Source organism: Micropterus salmoides, unplaced genomic scaffold (genome assembly GCF_014851395.1).
Source record: "Micropterus salmoides isolate LMB-PRFRI ecotype aquatic unplaced genomic scaffold, ASM1485139v1 Ms_hic_scaffold_1, whole genome shotgun sequence".
NCBI classification, from domain to species: domain Eukaryota; kingdom Metazoa; phylum Chordata; class Actinopteri; order Centrarchiformes; family Centrarchidae; genus Micropterus; species Micropterus salmoides.
Genome location: NW_024040040.1, coordinates 58,493,477 through 58,513,915, shown reverse-complemented (window position 1 = coordinate 58,513,915; position 20,439 = coordinate 58,493,477). Strand labels below are relative to the sequence as shown.

Sequence of the window (20,439 nt, the reverse complement as noted above, 5' to 3'; positions counted from 1 at the left end):
TCGTCAGACTCCAGAGCCATAGACTCCACCCTCTCTGGGCTGTCCAGGAGCTCCTGTAGCTCTGATTGGCTCAGGTCCTGGAGCTTCTCCATTTGATTTGCCAGGACGGCTGTCCGTCATACAGGAACCAGGAAATAATAGTTAAAAACAATGTTTGAGAACTTTTGTACTTTAATGTTATTAATCTTGAGTAGATTATTAGTCACCGACTTATCAAGCCATTGTTGACAACTCAAGACCAACAAACCATGTAACCTGCAGCCACTCCCTTTATAAAATAAACACCATGTTCATAGTAAGGTTATATGACAACGGTGGGCATTTAAAAAAAACAGAAGTGATAGTAACACATTTAGAATGCAATATTTTGTACACACTAATTGTTAGCTAGCATATTAAAGTAATACTATCGAGGACTGTAACTTAGGCCACAACAGAACAAGCTGTCCAGACGAACACTGGTCACAGTGAAGCAAGAAAACAGGAGAAAATGACCTGGTACTTACACGATGCTAGCAAACCAAACTCAGCCTGACACTGACTGGCGGTGACATCCAACACCACCTATTTCTTTCCACTGACAGGTGACGTGACACGTCCTCAGGATCTCCGACCTGTCCTGGCAGAACCCAGCTAAATGAGAGGATACCGAGTCGTTTTCGACGCACTGTGCCTGCTGAGCTAGCTAGCTACTCGACCGACGTCCAATCCAACCCGATGGTTCCGCGTTGAGCAATCTAAACACAACAACAGTCGGTATGATCGCAATGTCAGGCACTTAGCCACAGCCAACTTCCAGGGAAGCCCAGCGATTAGGCGATCAAAAACGCAGCGTAGAATGACACCGCCCGGTTCAGATGAACACTGTCAAACGTCTCTGTGTTCCGAGAATGCTTACTTTACCAAGCAGACGACGGCAGTCGACAAAATATGTTGGATACTGACTGGATTTTCTCTAAAAATAGGAAAGTTTCACTCCACACTGACAGAAACCGCCGCCATTTCAGGGACCATCCACGTTCCGTTGTTTGGGGGGGTGATCGGACAAAATTTAAATGTTCTAAAACAGCACTGGTGAACTTTAAAGAACCCCCGATTCATGGTTCTAAACGTTTTGAATACTTACTGTTCCCGACACATTTAGGTGCTATTATTTTAACTGAGCCAGTTTTCCCTCTGGTGTCCCCAGATCGCAGTGTAATGGTGGGGTCCTGTGCTCAGCTGATGTAAGGGAAACCCCTATGTGACGGTCATATTCCATCTACTGCTGCCAGTGTGCTACCAACACTTCTGTCAGACAGAATCTCTGTCCCTGTTCTGCTGGAGGAGCTGCACGCCACTGCTGTCTTTAGAAACGAGGATCGCTGTGTCTGGAGACTTTGAATAACACTTAAACTAAACACACAAAACGATACGATATTCCACCAAATGGGTGCCATTTGGCTGTTGTCACCCTTCCAAAATAAACTTCACTTTTGATGTTTTTTCAACAATGAATCTAATAACACACACATTAAACTATTTAAAATATGTAATGGCCACTCTCAGGCGAATTTATTTAAACTTTGCAAGGTTTGTAAGCGGAAGATGGCTGCATTTCTCTCTGCTTAAAACTTATGTGTCATTTTGAAACCATGTTTAAAAGCAAGTCAAATAATTCCTTTGTTTTTCCCTAAAGAAAGTGTTTATTTTAAATAAATTGTTGGTTACATGTTCAAAAAAATGAATATTTGTGACAAAAAATGTACTTTATATGCATGCAAGTTGTATTTTTCTAAAAAAAATGCATCACTTTTTAGTTTTAAAGGAGACAGAAACCTCAGGTTCATCAATGTTTTTATCATGTAATTTATTAAACAACTGGATAAATGACTGGCCAATCATAATAGAAAAAATGGTAGTTTATCTTATTTTTTATGAAATATACCAAATGCAAAGAAATGCATGGTACCAATGGATGCATAAGGTCATCTAGTTTCATATGATAATAGTATCTTCACTCTGGATTTTGAATAGAGCCCATGAAAAATATGAAAGATCCCCCCTGGGCACGGTCCTAAGGAGGTGAAGAGAGTGTATTTGAGTAACTGGACTGAAAGTAACAGGACTGAGTTTTTAGCATAGAATTAGCAAATACATGAAATATATTGACATGGCGTCCATTCTAATAGCACAAGGACAATGAGCACCTTCTAGTGATTCACCACAAATTTGTATTTTTAAAATAAACAATTAAGTCTAAGTGGTGGCGCGGTTAGCACGGTCGCCTCACAACAAGAAGGTCGTGGGTTCGAACCCGTCCTGGCTTTTCTGTGTGGAGTTTGCATGTTCTGTCCGGGTGTTATGGCTTGCTCCCACTGTCCAAAGTCATGCGGGCTAATTGGTGCCCCTAAATTGTTCTTGGGTGTGAGCGTGACTGGTTTTTGTCTATGTGTGGTCCTGCAATGGATTGGCAACCTGTCCAGGGTGTACCCCCGCCTTTCGCCAGATGTCAGCTGGGATTGGCTCCAGCCCTGTATGCAGATAAGCAGTTGACGATGGATTAAGTCTAAAAAATTATCTAACACCTTTTGAGCAGTTTCCCATTACTGTTAAACATACAAAATGGGCAATAACATTTGGACAACTTAAATTCAAGTCCAAAAGCACACTTCCATTCCAAGCAATAAAACCCAGAAGGCAAGAATCCAGCTAGCATGAATGATGCTGTTATTGATATTAGCAGGTATAGTTTGATATGCTACTAGTAGTAGCACAAGCAGCAGTCATGGTTTTTGTAGACTATTAGAACTTGTCCTAGGCTCTCTAAATGTAGTTTTAGAGTATCAGGACTTAAAGCAAGGAAAGTATCTGTACCTGAAATATGTTAGGAGTTTAAGAAAGGGGGTTCACGATTATGTTTTTTTTAAGCTACGGTAAGCATCATTGGAGAACTAGCAACAGCAACTACAATTGAAAGTGTCCATATGACACGGTTGTCTGTTAACTGTATCCTAGTCCAAGCACAACTTTCAGAGCCGTAAAGAATATCCAGTAGACCAACGCTCAGTCCCCTGTTGGTCTCTAAACATAACAGGCCTACTGATGTCAAAGGATTGCCAAATGAGTCCAAAGAATTGAGGCGATGATATGAAAACAAAACAACCTATTCATAACAGCGCTTTTTCATAGTAGCTGACACATCGCTGAGCCACAGTGTGAACAAAGTTTTTTTATTAATAAAAGTATGTAGGTAGTGTAGGGTTCCTTATGGGAGTATACCACATGCCACAGTAAAAATACACAAGAATATTTTCCATAATAAAGAAATACTTTCATATATTTTTTAATTCTAGCACAGTGCCAGAGAACGTTAAGCCCCGGAGGTTTTTAGCTCATAACAAGAACAGAAATTCTGGTAGAAGACACAGCAAACATGTTAAATGTCAGCAGGCTTGTATGCTGTGTCTTTGTTCTCAGCATCCTGTACAGATGCCCTAGTGAGAAAAAAATGCACAAAGCACACCACTGGACCTTTTTCAGGGTTCTTATTCAGGGTTTTTAATTCTATGAAAGAATGTAAAATGTCTTTTCCTTAGTTGTATGGAGTTTCAATGCCTATTTTAGGCAGTTGTTTGGTTCTATGTGCACTGTATGGTTACTGCTATTAGCAAGTGTTTCCAGCAGGCAGCATATTTTAAAGCAGCTGTACAAAGTCAGAGTGTGTGTGCAGATGTGCAGCATCAGATGGCAAAAACACAGTTACAGATTAGCTTGTGAAGAAAGTCAAATATCTAGCAGCTGAAGAGCCAAACCAGAGCTTAAAGACAGAGAATACTGGACTGAATGCTATTGTTGCTTTGAATCAGTTGCTTATTTTTTGCTCTTATGCGTAGGGATTTGGAAGTTCTACGGTTGGGAAAATGTAGTTCCAAAGGAAATAACTGTCTGATGGCAAGGTAAACTTGAACTGATATACATTTTTTCTGGTGGGCCTTCTTTCAGGTGTCTAAAATACATTAGCTGCTGACTCTGTCCACAGCAGTAGGTTGCTTAGCTTATGTGTCGTAAAATTCTCTGCTTCTCCAAACTGGGACACACTGACCACCATCTACTGAGGTAATAACACTGACTGTGTTGCTTTTAGTACGGTGATGGACACAGAAACTTAGCTTAGTGTGAAAACAGGAAGAAGGTTTAGCGTTTAATTCATACACAAACAGAGTAAAGTAAAAACTAGAATGTGTGCTTTTAGTAGGAGTTAACATGTTAACTGAGCTTTAGAGGTGAAGTTTGCTGCTTCCAGTCTTCTGCACTGGGTTGCACCAACTATGTGTATGTTCAAAATTAGCCTAGTTTGAACGTAATTTCTAAGTCGGAGTTTACGTGCTACTAACGTTTTAAGGGTTGCACCAGCTGAAATACGTCCAACGTAGACATAAGTTACAACTTAAATCTTACACCTAGTCCTTAATAGGTGTAAAGTCCCCATAAAATAGTCAAGTGGTTGTCATGGCGCATCGTTTTCAAAGGGGGGAGGGTGACTGGGATCAGGAGGAGCAAATTATACCAGGCTCTTCTGCTTAACTGAGCGCACACAGCCTGGATGACAGCTCATTTCAGTTAATGAAGCAAAATGCAGATCACAGACTGGTTAAAATGAAGGTATGAATTGAAAATGTGCGAAATTAAGAGTAGATTACATGCCAAAGAAAATATTGGATTAAAGAGTAAAAATATAAATAATAAAGGAACGTGAAAAGGCAATGACTTATTTTTATTTATTTTTTTTGCAAATTTGCGTAAAGTTACTTGTAACAAGTTACTCCCCACCCTGCTGCAGGCGCCCTCACTGTTGTCTTCAGGTAGGCTGTAATAACAGTAGCACAGAAGAAAAGTCTGTAATATTGAGGCACTTAGCTGCCTTCAGCAAACTCGTATTTTTTCTCCCGTAACTTTTCAGCATCTCCTTTGCGTTGCGTCGGATGTTTTCTATAGGCCTAACTTACACGTTTTTTGTCCGTTTTCAACCGTTTAATTATGTCAGATGTGGAGTGATTGATTGACTAGCCACTCATAGTAAACCTTCTCGCCTAGCCAACTCCAAAATCACCAGAGAAAAGGGGGGGGGGGGGGCTCAAACATAGATTTTGAAATATGAGGGCATAATAGTATATAAATATATAAGTTATGTTACAATTTCATATGCCCGTTACACTTTCGTTACACTACGTTTGTTTCGGGCTCCGTTAAATTACGTCTATGTTGTAGTTAACAGTTTTACCACTCGATGTCTCTGAGACTAGCCGTAGATTAAGGTTTCATAGTTATCACCTAATCATAATTATTTCCTTGTATAGGTCCCTTTTTGTTGGTTTGTTGCTATTTTTAGCGTTAGCCTTTTCAGTATTGCAAACGTTGAAAAAGAGAGAGAGACAAACAGATGACAAAACCTAATAAACTAATAGTAACTAGTTTCAACATATTGTTTAGTGTGGACCCCTAACTTAAGGTAGAACTTACGTATTGCTGGTGCAACAGGCTGCTGTTTCTTAAATAGTGCCTCTAATGCTACAGGCTTCTTTTGACCGTATAGCATGATTAAGTCGCACACGCAGCAGCCAATTAAGTCACTTGGCATGGGTTGTATTGCACCCGACCAACAATGGATTTTAGAGGCCGATATTGATATGCTATTTTTAAAGACAGAAGATATATATCGGGCAATAATATTTTGAAACATAACATCAATAAACTACTGTATCTTAATAAGGATCACTTAAATGTTTTATTTATTGATTAACTGATTTTGTGATTGACATTTTACAGTGTAAAAATCAGCTTGTCAGAGCTGTCTGGTGGACAAACTGTTTCTAAATTACCTCAAACCTACTTTGGTATTTCTGTACTAATGTTTAGGGTTATTGATCCGACCACATATACACTGATATATTATAATATAAATATTAATGATGATTTAAAAATAACTTTATTTTCATGTATTATCTTTAACATGAATTTCCTTGAAAGTTAATTTCTGTTTGAGCACTTAGGCTCAGTGTGTGAATGTGAGTGAATGGTGAATGCAGATGTAGTGTAAAAGCGCTTTGAGTGGTCGAAAAGACTAGAAAGGCGCTATACAAATACATTTACATACCGAAACAACAAAATGGGTCGTTTGTCATTGCCTCACAAAACGACATATATGACCATTGGAAAGTACCAATCCAGGAACAGGCATACTGGACCTTCACTACGTGACATAATCACGTGACGTTGTAAAATATTTCATCATCTATTTACTGACTATTTAATTCTGTGCTAAGAACTTATTTCCTGCCGGCCACTGCTGTGATGTCAGACTCTATGATGTCAGAACACATTTTCATCCGTACTATGAAAACTCCAAATCCACTAAAAGAGAAATCTGCTTTTAAACATTTGTAAGGGAAAAACAAGTGGTTTTCAATTCAGCTGCTGATAAGGAGTTATTCACCATGTATGTGTGTATTAGTCTCTTCTGAGGGCTTTGAGAGCAGAGACAGACAGGAGGCAGTGCAGGACCGCAGCCCAAGTGTCATGCAGCAGCAGCAGCAGTGTCACACTCCAGCAATAGGCCTGCAGGAGACAAGAAAACGCATCATACACACACACTGAAGTGACTAACTACATCTCCTTCTGCAATAACTTACATTACATAATCTACTTAACATAATCCACTTTTCCTTATCTCTCTATTTTTATTTTTCCTAGGAAAGAAAAGTTTGATAAAAGAAACACACTGACCTGCAGAAGCTCCCCAGGACACCCATAACTTGAATGTCGTCCGTATTCATGGCCAAGAGAAACGTACACACACAACTCTTTTTTGTGTAAAATGATGAAGCTGTAGCAGTAGAGGCAGAAGGCGAGCAGCGCCCCCAGCAGGCCAACCACATTACTGCATGCACAACTCCGAAGCTGTGGAGGGGGGCAGTCAAGATCCATCACTGTGCACTTCGAAACACCCATACACTGGTTATATTGTAGTAGTCTTATTATTATTACAAGTAATGTAATATCACAAAAACATGGCCTGACACTTAAGTTATTCCTTGGGCTGACTATGAATATCATGAATGTGAAATTCTTAAATTACACATTGTAACACTTGAGCTTACATGACATCTTATTGCTTACAAAATATTTTGTGGAATGTGAAATAAAAAACCTTCAATACTGTAAGGGCTAAGTTTTTAGCCTAAATGCTGTTAGAATGGAAATCTTCTATGATATTTCTATGCTGGGCAGATCCTATGTGAACATACCAGTAGTCTGCTGGGGTTCCTCTCATTGGCCATGGTGAATGATCCTCCTGCCACAATCTGCACACACATATGTGATATTGAGGTTGAGCTCTAAAGCAAAATGCTTATGCATTGTACATTGATTTGAGTTATATTTGGCTATTGCATTCTTGCCTTATAATGGACTGTAATGTTGTATAAAGTCATATGTGAATGCTGACAATCTGCAAGATCAGATTAATATACCTTTTGGTAAATTTGACCCTTTCTCCCCCATGTCATTAAAGACTCTTTTAAGAGTGATACAATGTTTACAGTAGCATCATTTATGAAATGCTTTTTCTATTCTGTGCTTAAGGTAGCTGAAACTAACAATAGACTAAGAATTAGAATAAGAATACATACTAAAATTCCTAAGACAAGTGGCAGTATGTAGAGCTTTGGCAGAGTTTGGTCAGCATAAGCTAGCGGGACAGACAGCAGCACCTGGAACAGCCCCAAAAGGATGGTCACCACCTACACAGAGGCACAGATTTGGAATTACACTCTAGTTAGTAATAATTTATAGGAAGTTAGACTTTGAATTCAAATAAAGTCAACGTCCTGATCTCACCGCAGCACTTTCAGGGTCAAACCAGGCGAAGAGTCGATGTAACCTGGTTTCACCTGCTGGCACTGTCCCCTCAGAGGACATGTTACTGCAAAACACGAAAGCCCACTATTGTTAAAATCAAACCAAATTTAATCCACTTTGGATTACATCAATATTAACACATAAACAAACATCAGAAATTTCACGCGTTGTCACCAGCCAAGTGAACTCTCCCTCAGTCCCCAGCCCTGTAACCCAAAATTCTGATCTTCAGAGATTGTGCTCCTGTAACAGTGCATTAAGATATCAGCAGAGGATGGAGAGGCCTAGTTAGAAGACTACAATGCACAAATAGGATATACCGGATAAAGATTAAAGGTGGGTTAAGCAATTCTAATCCAATCTTTTTGTCAAATACAGCAAATATCTCCTCACAGACCACTAGCTGTCCATTCTGTGCGGTGCTGAAAAACACTCAGCCTTGGCTCTGCAAATGGGAAACAAACAAAATGGCCCACACCCTGCCAAACAACACTATTCCAGTCGCCCCAGCCATGATGTGTGTGTCAGAAATGTTTAATGACTTGCCCAAGGACATTCAGCTTACTTTCTAGTAACATGCTGTTGTTTTGATGTTAGTAAGGCCCTATGATTTAAGTCATAGACGGAATGGCTCCTCCACACACACACTAACACACACACACACACAGTCATATTGAAGAGTCAGCGTGCTAGCAAGAGCTTGTCACTTCAACAAACTTTCAGAAGTGCAACATGCTAGCTCGTTAAAGACTTCGTGGCTGTGTGGCAGTCAGACATTCTGTTCGAGTCCGGTCAAGCTTTGTAAACAAGGAGGAGCGCTGCCACGTGAGAGTAGCCTCCATCAGATGTACTTACACAGTGTGTTCAGCAGCAGAATAGCTGTCAAGTAGTAACAGTTTGATAAATGACAATTCACAGTACATGTACTGCAACAATGCATTCATTTTGAATTGTCCTATTGAATAGTATTGTAGTATTTTATATCCTACTGTTGCAATACATTTTTTGTATTGGAGCTGCTGTGCTGGCTCTGGATCGTCTTGTCCTCTCTGCATATTATCTTAATATTAGCTGTGCAGCAGCAGTTGTAGTCAGTTTGTTAACCCACAATTTAGCTAACATTAGTTACATTACTCGCTGTGTCATTGTTGTGCTCTGTATCGTGGTATTTGTCATGGTGTTCGATTTCTCCAGAATCACATATTCCACCTTTAAGGTCCATAAATTACAGTGTAAATATTACGCACATATCAGGTGGCAATGAAATAGCTACAGGGTATTTACTGGTAGGTAGAAGTAACAATTTTCCATTTAGGAGCGACCTAGAAAAAAAATGTAAATACTTTGTCAACTACCCAGTACATATAAAATAATTGCAGGGTAATTATTTAATTAACGAATAGCACTATTCTTTACAATAGAAAAGAGTAGAATGTGTCCAATAAACCCAAATAAAGTTTGTTTGAGTGCAAGATCATACTTTATGATGTGATGATATGACAGCACATAAAAGGTGATTCTTTGACATTGGCTTTAACCCTGTTCCTAAACTTAACATTTGTTTGTTCCCCATTATTAGAAACACTATATTAATCATTTTGAGGGTGTGCTTTAGCAGTCAGACATGTGACTTGATGCAGAACCTGCTGTGTTATTATTTTCTACTGATATTCCTTCCCAATGTACACAGTACAGTAAATGTAACAGACCGAGCACCTGTTGAAATGTAAAAGCCTTGCATTAAACAGTTTGTCAGGATGTTTGTCCCTCTTATTTAGGGTAGATAAAATGAAAAGTTATTTAGGGTAGATAAAATGAAAGGTTGAATCAAAATTGGTTTGACTGCAGGAATATAATCTTTTCCAAAGAATAAATGTTGTCAATAGCGAATAATGTTAAATGTTAATGTTAAAAAAACATAATCAGAGAGAAAGAGTAGCAGACTGTACAAGAAAAGACATGAATAGAGCCAAAGAACAACAGAGGTAGACCACATGATCATGAGACACACCACTGGAGAGGGCAAAGAACAGTGGGAAACCATTGAAACTAAGTAGCATGTGTGTTGTATCTGTTTGGACAGGGGGAAGGGATTGAGAAATAGAGAACAAAATGAGGTACAGAGAGAGTGTGTTAGTTCATCAAAACCACATGTCACAATCCTCTTAGGAAAGACAGGAATGCAGCAGGATGAAAAGCAGATGTGGTGTGAGGAAAGGAGGACAGGGAGAGAAAGAAAAGAGTGGGGACTGAGGGGGATGGGGGTGGGGTGGTATATTGATAAGGCTCTGTGGAAATGAGGGGAACATTTTGTGCACCACTAGTCTAAAAACAAAGTCATTATCCTTCATTTGATTGTATTTTCACTTAACCAGTGGATCGTTGTGAACATAACTAACATGTTTTTCCTTAATGGTTCAGTGCGTAAGTTTTAATAGCATCACGCTGCATTCACATGTTCCTGGAATTAACATGAACGCTACAACAAATATGTGTTGGATTAGCATTAGTTCACTCTGCATGGACAGCAAACTAACCATTATAACCATGTTACAAATTACATGTTAGGAAAATATTCTACTATTCTAATGGCAAAAATCCACATTCATAAATGTAATTTCAGCAGTAAAAAAAACGTAGTTTGTACTTTTCTCCATGAGGCTGTACATTATATCAATTTAATTTCTAAATCCAACCAAAACTTTCAACATATGGTCTTTATATAATATAGACTACCCCTGGCAAAGTTTTTATTATTCGTGTCTCATTATATATTAATATACTGTTCCGTATGTCCTGTTCTTTATGTCCTAGGTAAGGAGCAAAAAGAAATTCTGATTATTCCAACACCACATGAATACACCATCAGTCACCGCTCACCCCTCCATTTCAAACAAGCAAGTCTCTGTCGGCTCTTGTGCTCTTGTGTGGGCCTCCATTTGTCCAAATTTCACTTACCTTCTTACTTACTTACTAAACCAGACAACTACTACTACTACTAGTACTATTACTACTACAACTACTACTACTACTATACTACTAGTACTATTACTACTACTACAACCACTACTACTTGTTCTGCTTCTTCTTCTTCTATGTATTTAATGTAGTAACAAAATGCCCTCTGAAGAGCAGTTTGTCCATTTGGGCTACTGTATGAACATGGCGGCGCAACATGGCAACTTCCATATAAGAGAACCTGCGAGGTCTCATTCGAAGGTAATAATCTTTATACACCACAGCAAATAGGTATGTATATTATATGGCATTTCTGTCAATAGACCCTTTCAAATATTACACACTCTGGAACTTTAAAGGGGCTACAGTGGGTACGGAAAGTATTCAGACCCCTTTAAATTTTTCACTCTTTGTTTCATTGCAGCCATTTTCCAAAAATCAAAAAAGTTCATTTTATTTCTCAGTAATGTACACTCAGCACCCCATCTTGACAGAAAAAAACAGAAATGTAGAAATTTTTGCAAATTTATTAAAAAAGAAAAACTGAAATATCACATGGTCATAAGTATTCAGACCCTTTGCTCAGTATTTAGTAGAAGCACCCTTTTGATCTAATACAGCCATGAGTCGTTTTGGGAAAGATGCAACAAGTTTTTCACATCTGGATTTGGGTATCCTCTGCCATTCCTCCTTGCAGATCCTCTCCAGTTCTGTCAGGTGGATGGTAAACGTTGGTGGACAGCCATTTTCAGGTCTCTCCAGAGATGCTCAATTGGGTTTAAGTCAGGGCTCTGGCTGGGCCATTCAAGAACAGCCACGGAGTGTTGTGAAGCCACTCCTTCGTTATTTTAGCGGTGTGCTTAGGGTCATTGTCTTGTTGGAAGGTAAACCTTCGGCCCAGTCTGAGGTCCAGAGCACTCTGGAAAAGGTTTTCGTCCAGGATATCCCTGTACTTGGCCGCATTCATCTTTCCCTCGATTGCAACCAGTCGTCCTGTCCCTGCAGCTGAAAAACACCCCCACAGCATGATGCTGCCACCACCATGCTTCACTGTTGAGACTGTATTGGACAGGTGATGAGCAGTGCCTGGTTTTCTCCACACATACCGCTTAGAATTAAGGCCAAAAAGTTCTATCTTGGTCTCATCAGACCAGAGGATCTTATTTATCACCATCTTGGAGTCCTTCAGGTGTTTTTTAGCAAACTCCATGCGGGCTTTCATGTGTCTTGCACTGAGGAGAGGCTTCCGTCGGGCCACTCTGCCATAAAGCCCCGACTGGTGGATTGCTGCAGTGATGGTTGACTTACTACAACTTTCTCCCATCTCCCGACTGCATCTCTGGAGCTCAGCCACAGTGACCTTTGGGTTCTTCTTTACCTCTCACCAAGGCTCTTCTCCCCCGATAGCTCAGTTTGGCCGGACGGCCAGCTCTAGGAAGGGTTCTGGTCGTCCCAAACGTCTTCCATTTGAGGATTTTGGAGGCCACTGTGCTCTTAGGAACCTTAAGTGCAGCAGAAATTTTTTTGTAACCTTGGCCAGATCTTTGTACAATTCTGTCTCTGAGCTCTTCAGGCAGTTCCTTTGACCTCATGATTCTCATTTGCTCTGACATGCACTGTGAGCTGTAAGGTCTTATATAGACAGGTGTGTGGCTTTCCTAATCAAGTCCAATCAGTATAATCAAACACAGCTGGACTCAAATGAAGGTGTAGAACCATCTCAAGGATGATCAGAAGAAATAGACAGCACCTGAGTTAAATATGAGTGTCACGGCAAAGGGTCTGAATACTTATGACCATGTGATATTTCAGTTTTTCTTTTTTAATAAATTTGCAAAAATTTCTACATTTCTGTTTTTTTCTGTCAAGATGGGGTGCTGAGTGTACATTACTGAGAAATAAAATGAACTTTTTTGATTTTTGGAAAATGGCTGCAATGAAACAAAGAGTGAAAAATTTAAAGGGGTCTGAATACTTTCCGTACCCACTGTATATGTAGTTTTTCAATGAAAAAAAAAAAAAAGAAAAGTACTTCCTTTTGTCAAGGGGCTGTAGCCTCACTTAGAAATGAAGTGCACGCTTGTTTTCTCTGTTGCTTGCAGCAGCCACTATTCTGCTTTTTTATTTAATTTTAACCTGTCCTGCACAGCAGCCTGGTATACAGTATTAGGAGCTGGATACCACGTTGTTGCAGACAGATTTTACTTTATTAAGAGACTTTTAATATACTCCTTTGTCTGTTTTTTTTGTCTATGTGAGTATGTATGTGTGTCTTTGTGTGAGTGTATGTGTGTGTGTGTGTGTGTGTGTGTGTGTGTGTGTCTGTGTGTCTGTGTGTTTATGTGTGCATAAGCCTGTCACAGAATGTAATTGTTAGTGAGAGTGGGATGCCACAACAGCGCTGCACCAACCTGTGGAACCAGGTTCCAGTTTGGGTTCAGGAGGCAGACACCATCTCCACATTTAAGAGCAGGCTTAAGACTTTCCTCTTTGATAAAGCTTATAGTTAGGGCTGGCTCAGGTGAGTCCTGAACCATCCCTTAGTTATGCTGCTATAGGCCTAGACTGCCGGGGGATTTCCCATGATACATTGAGCTCCTCTCTCCTCTACTTTCTCCCTCTGTATGCAACCTCATCCCATTAATGCATGTTAACTCGACTTCTCCCCTTTCCAGTAGTCTTGTGCTTTCTCGTCCCCTCCCTCTCCCTTCCTATCACTTCCTGCAGGTGTTTCTGGCTCTGGAGCTGTGGAGTCTGGATCTGTGGTTGCGGGTCACCTGCTGCCCCCGTGTTCCTGCTCAACACCCTCTGCTACAACAACTATTGTTACTAGTCCTATTGTTCTCATTGTTATTATAATCATTAACATTATGATTGTTATCATTAACACTACTATACATATCTATACCATGCCCCTCTCCTTCACCCCAACCGGTCGAGGCAGATGGCCGCCCACCTGAGCCATGGTTCTGCACGAGGTTTCTGCCTCTTCAAAGGAAGTTTTTCCTTGCCTCTGTCGCCTAGTGCTTGCTCTTGGTTGGAACTATTGGGCTTCTGTAAATAACATCACAGAGTACGGTCTAGACCTGCTCTTTTATGAAAAGCGCTGTGAGATAACTGTTGTTGTGATTTGGCACTATATAAATAAAATTTAATTGAATTGAATTAAAAGGCAAATGTGAAGCAATTTGTTTATACTAGGCTATAGTGATACAAGGCAGGAGCAGCCAGCAACTATAGCACAGATCTACCACTCTTCGCAACATTAAATTAAGATTGGGTCAGTGAGGGAGCACAGGAGGAGCCACCAACGGTTTCATCTGCTCTTTAGACACAACAGTTGCCTGGGTCTTCATATCACTGTAAATGGACTTATTTTCTTTTTGACAACATCAGCGCTCCGCTGGATGCCAGATATGCGGCGGAGACTGTGCCTGTGATTTTAGACCAGTTAAGCGTTATGTGGATTTGGATTTCTCAACAGAGGTTTCAAACACCTCTAAGTCATCTGCTCCATTTTCAGGGTATGTTTCATAAAAAAGAAAACTACAAAAAAACAGCGATTAAAAGCCGTTTAGCTCGGTGAAATGAGAAAAGTGGCATCGGTTGCTAGGTGACAGACATAAAAGTTGATAACCGATGTTGGATTGAGTATTTAGGATTTCCTAACCTGAGATAAGAGTAAGATAAGAAAGTATTCCTAAAGTTAGTTAGGATTTGCTTCTGTTTTACCAAATTGGGGAAAAAAAATCTTTGACTCTTCCTCTCTTAGCTTAAGACTTAAGATAGGAACTTTCTGTAATACGGCCCCAGAAGTGGAGCGGACCCAGAATAACTCTCATCAGCTGTTAGCTGTAGTTAGCTGTAAACACTAGCAGGACTAAAGTTACGGCTGTGTTAAAACTATGGCACAACATCACTGTGCTGTAATAATGTTATGCTTTGTTAAATATCACAAAATGATCAAAACATATATATATATATATATATACACATATAAAATGTCAGTCCAGTGACTGTTACCTGAAAACCGACTTGCCTCTCATTCTCCGGTGCTGGCAGTAACTCAGCCTGCCCAGTGAAGACAGACTCTGAGGACCCATGTGAGTGGTGAACGATTAGTTCATTCCTGCTCCACAGTAGCTGCGATGTCAAGTGAAAAATGAACGACTCAAACCCAGAGACCCACAGTTATGAGTCCTGAACTAATCAATTCTGTTTCCCATGTAGCTGCCGTGTGACAAGTGTTGGTAAGAGTCCAAAACTATGAACGAATTACTCACTGAAACAACACGTTTCTCCTGAGTCACATACAAGATTAGGTCAAATGAACAAAATGTTCTTTGAACGATACAACACTAATCGGCGACCGCAGTCTACCGCATTCTAAAACACGGAGAGGGCTGTGTTAACGGTGAGTCGGTTTACATCAAGTTAATTACATGACTTAAATAATAATAATACTGCTGATAATAATAATAATAATAATAATAATAAAAACAGCCACAATCACTTCTCCTCTCCTGAAAACATTCATGACTTGCTAACCCTCCCGTTTTTCACTGCACTCCCCAGGCTTCCTCTCAGCTCACAGCAGTTTAATGTTACGGTAGTTGAGTGTTGAAAGCTACGCTGCTGACAAACGTTGTAGATTTCTTTCAAACAGTGTGGCAGTTCTAGCGAATAGTCCACATTTGTCCCTAGTTCATCACATCTAAATATTCTCCAAAATATTCCACGTACAGCAGCTAAGGCTGCATGTTGCTAAATTAGCCACAAAGCTAATGCCGTGTTTATCAGCGGAGGAGCGCTAACGTCGTAATAACCCATTAAACTATATTCTGACGTATTCTAAATATACCTGCGAGCCACCTGTCTAGGTCGGTGTGTCTGAAATGATTAAACCAGAGTGGACATGTAAATAAACGTTAGCTGAACAAGAAAATAACATGGCATCCTGTAGCTCCTCTTTTTGTGACGTAGATATGAAACGCTGTAGTCAGAGCTGTAACGGCTCTGGTTGTAGTTGTAGGTAAATAAAATCTCAAAGTTATAAACAGTCATGTAGTATTAGATGCATTCAGCAGCAGCTCACTGACTCATAGATGGCATGATTTATACCGATGGTGGGTAAGAAATGGTTTCTTGTAGCTTTGTTTAGACTTAAATAGTGCTGATAAAGGGAAGAACTATTACGTGATTTATTTATAATATTATGATTATGTGTAAAGTGAAATACACATTCGTATTCTCTCTTACTCTCTCTGTTTACAGTTGCACCTTCCAGCAGCAAATATTTATTGATGTGCAATTGTTTACATGTTCACTTTTTGAGACTGGATTATTTTCCCTTCTTGGATTTTTTCAGTTGGGTCACCTGGTTTGTTTGAACTGTTATTTTTGGATTTCCTGGACTCAGCCACTCATTGTAAGTGTGCTCGCTTTGTTTGTTAATAAACTTTTAAAACTGTACCAATCAGCCTACGTGTCCTGCATTTGGGTCCACCAACCTTTCAACCACACAACCCTGACATTGGAGGGTGTTATTTAATGTAATCACGTAGTGTTACGTCCACCTGCAAGTCAATCTCAACACGGAGTCTGGTAGCTGTTAGTGATGTAGCTAGCTAACAACGTTACTATAATTCTGATAAACAACCTAGAATAATCCATTAGCCAGCTAGCTAACTAAGTTAGCAAGCATGCATAACACAAACATATTTAATTATGCATGACAGAAGAGTAATCACATACCTGTGGAGAGCTCTATGTTGAGGCTGACCTGTGGGTAAAAGTAATGCCATAGATACAACATTGTGCAGCTCTCTTCATTGACCTATCTAAGGCTTTTGATACCATGGATTACACAGTATTAAAACAAAGACTTCAGTGTCAGATTATCAGAACAAACACTCTGCTGGTTTGGAAACTATCTGGTAGATTGCAGTGCGTGCAGGTAGACAGTCTCACCTCTAGCCCTCTTAGTATATCCAAGGGTGTGCCCCAGGGATCAGTGCTGGGACCACTCCTATTTATATGAAAAAACAACATTCTTGATCAAAATGTCTCCAAAGCAAATTTAAAATCTAGTTTATGACAAAACAAAACATATCTTGTTTTCCAACACAAAATTAAAGTCACTGAACCTTCCATCCATCACCACTTCTCAGGGCTCTGAGAGTGAGTCTGTATCTCAAAACAGGTATCTTGGTATCCTAATTGGTGATTTTCTCTCTTTTAAACCTTAAAACCATTAAACATTCAGCAACTGGTGAAAAAACTGAAGGTGACATTGGGTTTTTATTTTAGAAACAAGTTGTATTTTTCCTTTGAGGCCCAAAGGAGACTTTCTGCTGCTACTATTATGTCAGTGCTGGACTATGGCGATGATATATACATACATGCATCCATTCAAAGCCTGAAACTGTTAATAATCTTTACCATGGAGCTCTGAGGTTCATCACAAACATTAGAGCCCTTACTCATCATTGCTCCTTGTATGATCAGGTTGGTTGGTCTACATTGTACACCCGTAGACTTAATCATTGGCACATTCTTATTTATAAGGCTATTCTTGGTCTGCTTCCCCCAGACCTACAAATCTACATCCAAAAGAAAGGCACAGGAGTGGTCTTCATTGTCTTCATTCTGAGGACTTATTACTATTATCTGTCCCTCAAGTCTGGACTGTATTGGGAAAAGGGGCGTTTCAGTATGTGGCTGCGCTTGGAATCAGCTGCAAAATGTCCTGAATCTTCAGGAGCCGGTTTCACTGGTTGCTTTTAAAGTACTTTTAAATAACATGGAGGCTGGCAATTCTGGCTGTAGATGTTGATGTATGATGATTGATTACTTGGATGATCCTTGTTGTTTATTACTTAATTTTTTATATTTATTATCTTGTAACTTACTATTATTCCAATTGTAAATTGTGTTTAATGTTTATGTTGTATAAGAATCAGAAATTCTTTATTGATCCCCAAGGGGAAATTCTTATATGTTATAATGTCTGCAACCTTGTTAACTGTGCTGCAACCTGTCTTGGCCTGGACGCAAGACTTTTAATCTCAGTGAGTTTTTTTCTGGTTAAATAAAGGTAATATATACACACTGCTCAAAAAAATAAAGGGAACACTAAAAAAAATACATCCTAGATCTGAATGAATGAAATAATCTCATTAAATACTCCTTATTTACATAGTTGAATGTGCTGACAACAAAATCACACAAAAATTATCAATGGAATCAAATCTATCAACCCATGGAGGTCTGGATTTGGAGTCACACTCAAAATCAAAGTGGAAAACCACACTACAGGCCGATCCAACTTTGATGTGACAAGTCAAAATGAGGCTCAGTAGTGTGTGGCCTCCACGTGCCTGTATGAGGTCTGGGGAACGGGCCAGTCCATAGCATCAATGCCTTCCTCTTGCAGGAACTGCTGACACACTCCAGCCACATGAGGTCTAGCATTGTCTTGCATTAGGCGGAACCCAGGGCCAACCGCACCAGCCATATGGTCTCACAAGGGGTCTGAGGATCTCATCTCTGTACCTAATGGCAGTCAGGCTACCTCTGTGCAGCCCCCCCAAAAAATGCCACCCCACACCATTACTGACCCACCGCCAAACCGGCCATGCTGGAGGATGTTGCAGGCAGCAGTACGTTCTCCACGGCGTCTCCAGACTCTGTCACGTCTGTCACATGTGCTCAGTGTGAAACTGCTTTCATCTGTGAAGAGCACAGGGCGCCAGTGGCGAATTTGCCAATCTTGGTGTTCTCTGGCAAATACCAAAGGTCCTGCATGGTGTTGGGCTGTAAGCACAACCCCCACCTGTGGCCCTCATACCACCCTCATGAAGTCTGTTTCTGACCGTTTGAGCAGACACATTCACATTTGTGGCCTGCTGGAGGTCATTTTGCAGGACTCTGGCAGTGCTCCTCCTGCTCCTCCTTGCACAGGGTGGAGGTAGCGGTCCTGCTGCTGGGTTGTTGCCCTCCTACGGCCTCCTCCACATCTCCTGATGTACTGGCCTGTCTCCTGGTAGCGCCCCATGCTCTGGACACTACGGTGACAGACACAGCAAACCTTCTTGCCACAGCTCGCATTGATGTGCCATCCTGGATGAGCTGCACTACCTGAGCCACTTGTGTGGGTTGTAGACTCCGTCTCATGCTACCACTAGAGTGAAAGCACCGCCAGCATTCAAAAGTGACCAAAACATCAGCCAGGAAGCACAGGAACTGAGAAGTGGTCTGTGGTCACCACCTGCAGAACCACTCCTTTATTGGGGGTTTCATGCTAATTGCCTATAATTTCCACCTGTTGTCTATTCCATTTGCACAACAGCATGTGAAATTGATTGTCAATCAGTGTTGCTTCCTAAGTGGACAGTTTGATTTCACAGGAGTGTGACTGACTTGGAGTTACACTGTGTTGTTTAAGTGTTCCCTTTATTTTTTTGAGCAGTGTATTAAAAAACCCACACACAAATGCAATTAAGTTTACTTGTCATGACAAGCGATTTGTAATGCAAGTTCAACTGTTGTACAATAAATGTAACAACATTCAAATATGTTTTTGATGAAAATTTCAAATACTTTGAAATATATATATATTTGTGAATTTCTATTACATTTATTTAAAACAAGAAATATGTGTGTGCATAATAATTTTTCAAACATTATTTTATTTGTGGATTTGTTTTACATGTATTTACAGTGATGCCTATTTTTTTGGAGAACTGAAAAATACTTTTGTGGAGAGAGTCATTTATACATAAATCCCAAAATACATTTGTGAATCCTTCTGCAAGCATTCATTAATATGAGAGATGGATCTGACTTGACCGGTAAAAAGTCCAGAGAACAAGCAAGGAGTAAACATGGCTGCAGTACAGGGCTGAGAGAGTATCACTGGAAGACACCAAGTGCCAGATGGTGTCCTCACCCTGTCACTGACAGCAAAGGGTTTGACACCAAATATTTAAAGCTTTTTTGTAGTTTATGTTAATATATGTCCATTGCATTTTGTCACCTAAGATTGTGACACTACATGGACATATTCCTTTATCCTGTCATCTAATGTTTATGTAAACAAACTGGGAATAAAGGTCAAAGTTGGTGACTTCACTGTTCAAATCCACTGTGCCAAAACAACTGAAAATATGTCGCTGTCCTTTATGGACTGCACGAGCCCACTTCTTGTTTTCTGTTTAGCTTTCAAAAAACGTATCATTAGCAACATACAACATTTGAATCAAAATAGTGTTATAAAAAAGCAGTGGATGTTACTTACCTCGACTAGGTGTGCGATTACAAGCCTGAGATACCTCCTACAGGGTTTATGTGTCACACGAGAAAACAATCTTTACAATCCTTCAGATGAACTTTTAACAGTGAAAATCCGACAACAGAAAGATTTCTGGAATGCATGAAACTAGGAGAAGAAGGGGAGGAGGAGCTCTGCTGGACCTCATCCAGAGACAGTCTCGCTGTCGCTCTTTCTCTCTCTCTCTCTCTCTAGCCTCGAATATATACCTACTTTCAGGAGTCAGCTTGGCGGACTCTTTTCACACATGC

The 20,439-nt window shown here is 40.1% G+C and overlaps 1 protein-coding gene across 4 annotated transcripts; it reads right to left on the bottom strand.

Moving 5' to 3' along the window:
• Positions 1–1,827: 1,827 nt before the first annotated feature.
• si:dkey-9i23.16 (uncharacterized protein LOC571915 homolog) lies at positions 1,828–20,352 on the bottom strand. 4 transcript variants are annotated; one of them, XM_038733510.1, is made up of 7 exons: positions 20,156–20,352; positions 7,879–7,963; positions 7,671–7,781; positions 7,287–7,343; positions 6,766–6,939; positions 6,476–6,597; positions 1,828–2,056 (listed from the first exon to the last, which is right to left on the bottom strand). In XM_038733510.1, exons 2-6 carry the CDS (start codon positions 7,957–7,959, stop codon positions 6,490–6,492), a joined length of 531 nt encoding a protein of 176 aa, XP_038589438.1. In that variant the 5' UTR covers positions 7,960–7,963; positions 20,156–20,352; the 3' UTR covers positions 1,828–2,056; positions 6,476–6,489. The 4 variants fall into 4 exon arrangements, with proteins under 4 accessions (XP_038589438.1, XP_038589429.1, XP_038589423.1 ...); XM_038733501.1 differs by lacking the exon at positions 1,828–2,056 and adding an exon at positions 4,318–4,849; XM_038733495.1 differs by lacking the exon at positions 1,828–2,056 and adding an exon at positions 16,828–16,885 and having other exon boundaries at positions 5,749–6,597.
• Positions 20,353–20,439: the final 87 nt, after the last annotated feature.

Excerpts from the sequence above, each read along its gene's own strand:
- si:dkey-9i23.16 (XM_038733510.1), bottom strand. The coding sequence starts at position 7,959 with ATGTCCTCTGAGGGGACAGTGCCAGCAGGTGAAACCAGGTTACATCGA. Across the intron at positions 7,782-7,878 it reads TTGACCCTGAAAGTGCTGCG|GTGGTGACCATCCTTTTGGG; the intron begins GTGAGATCAGGA and ends GCCTCTGTGTAG. Across the intron at positions 7,344-7,670 it reads CACTTGTCTTAGGAATTTTA|ATTGTGGCAGGAGGATCATT; the intron begins GTATGTATTCTT and ends ATGTGTGTGCAG.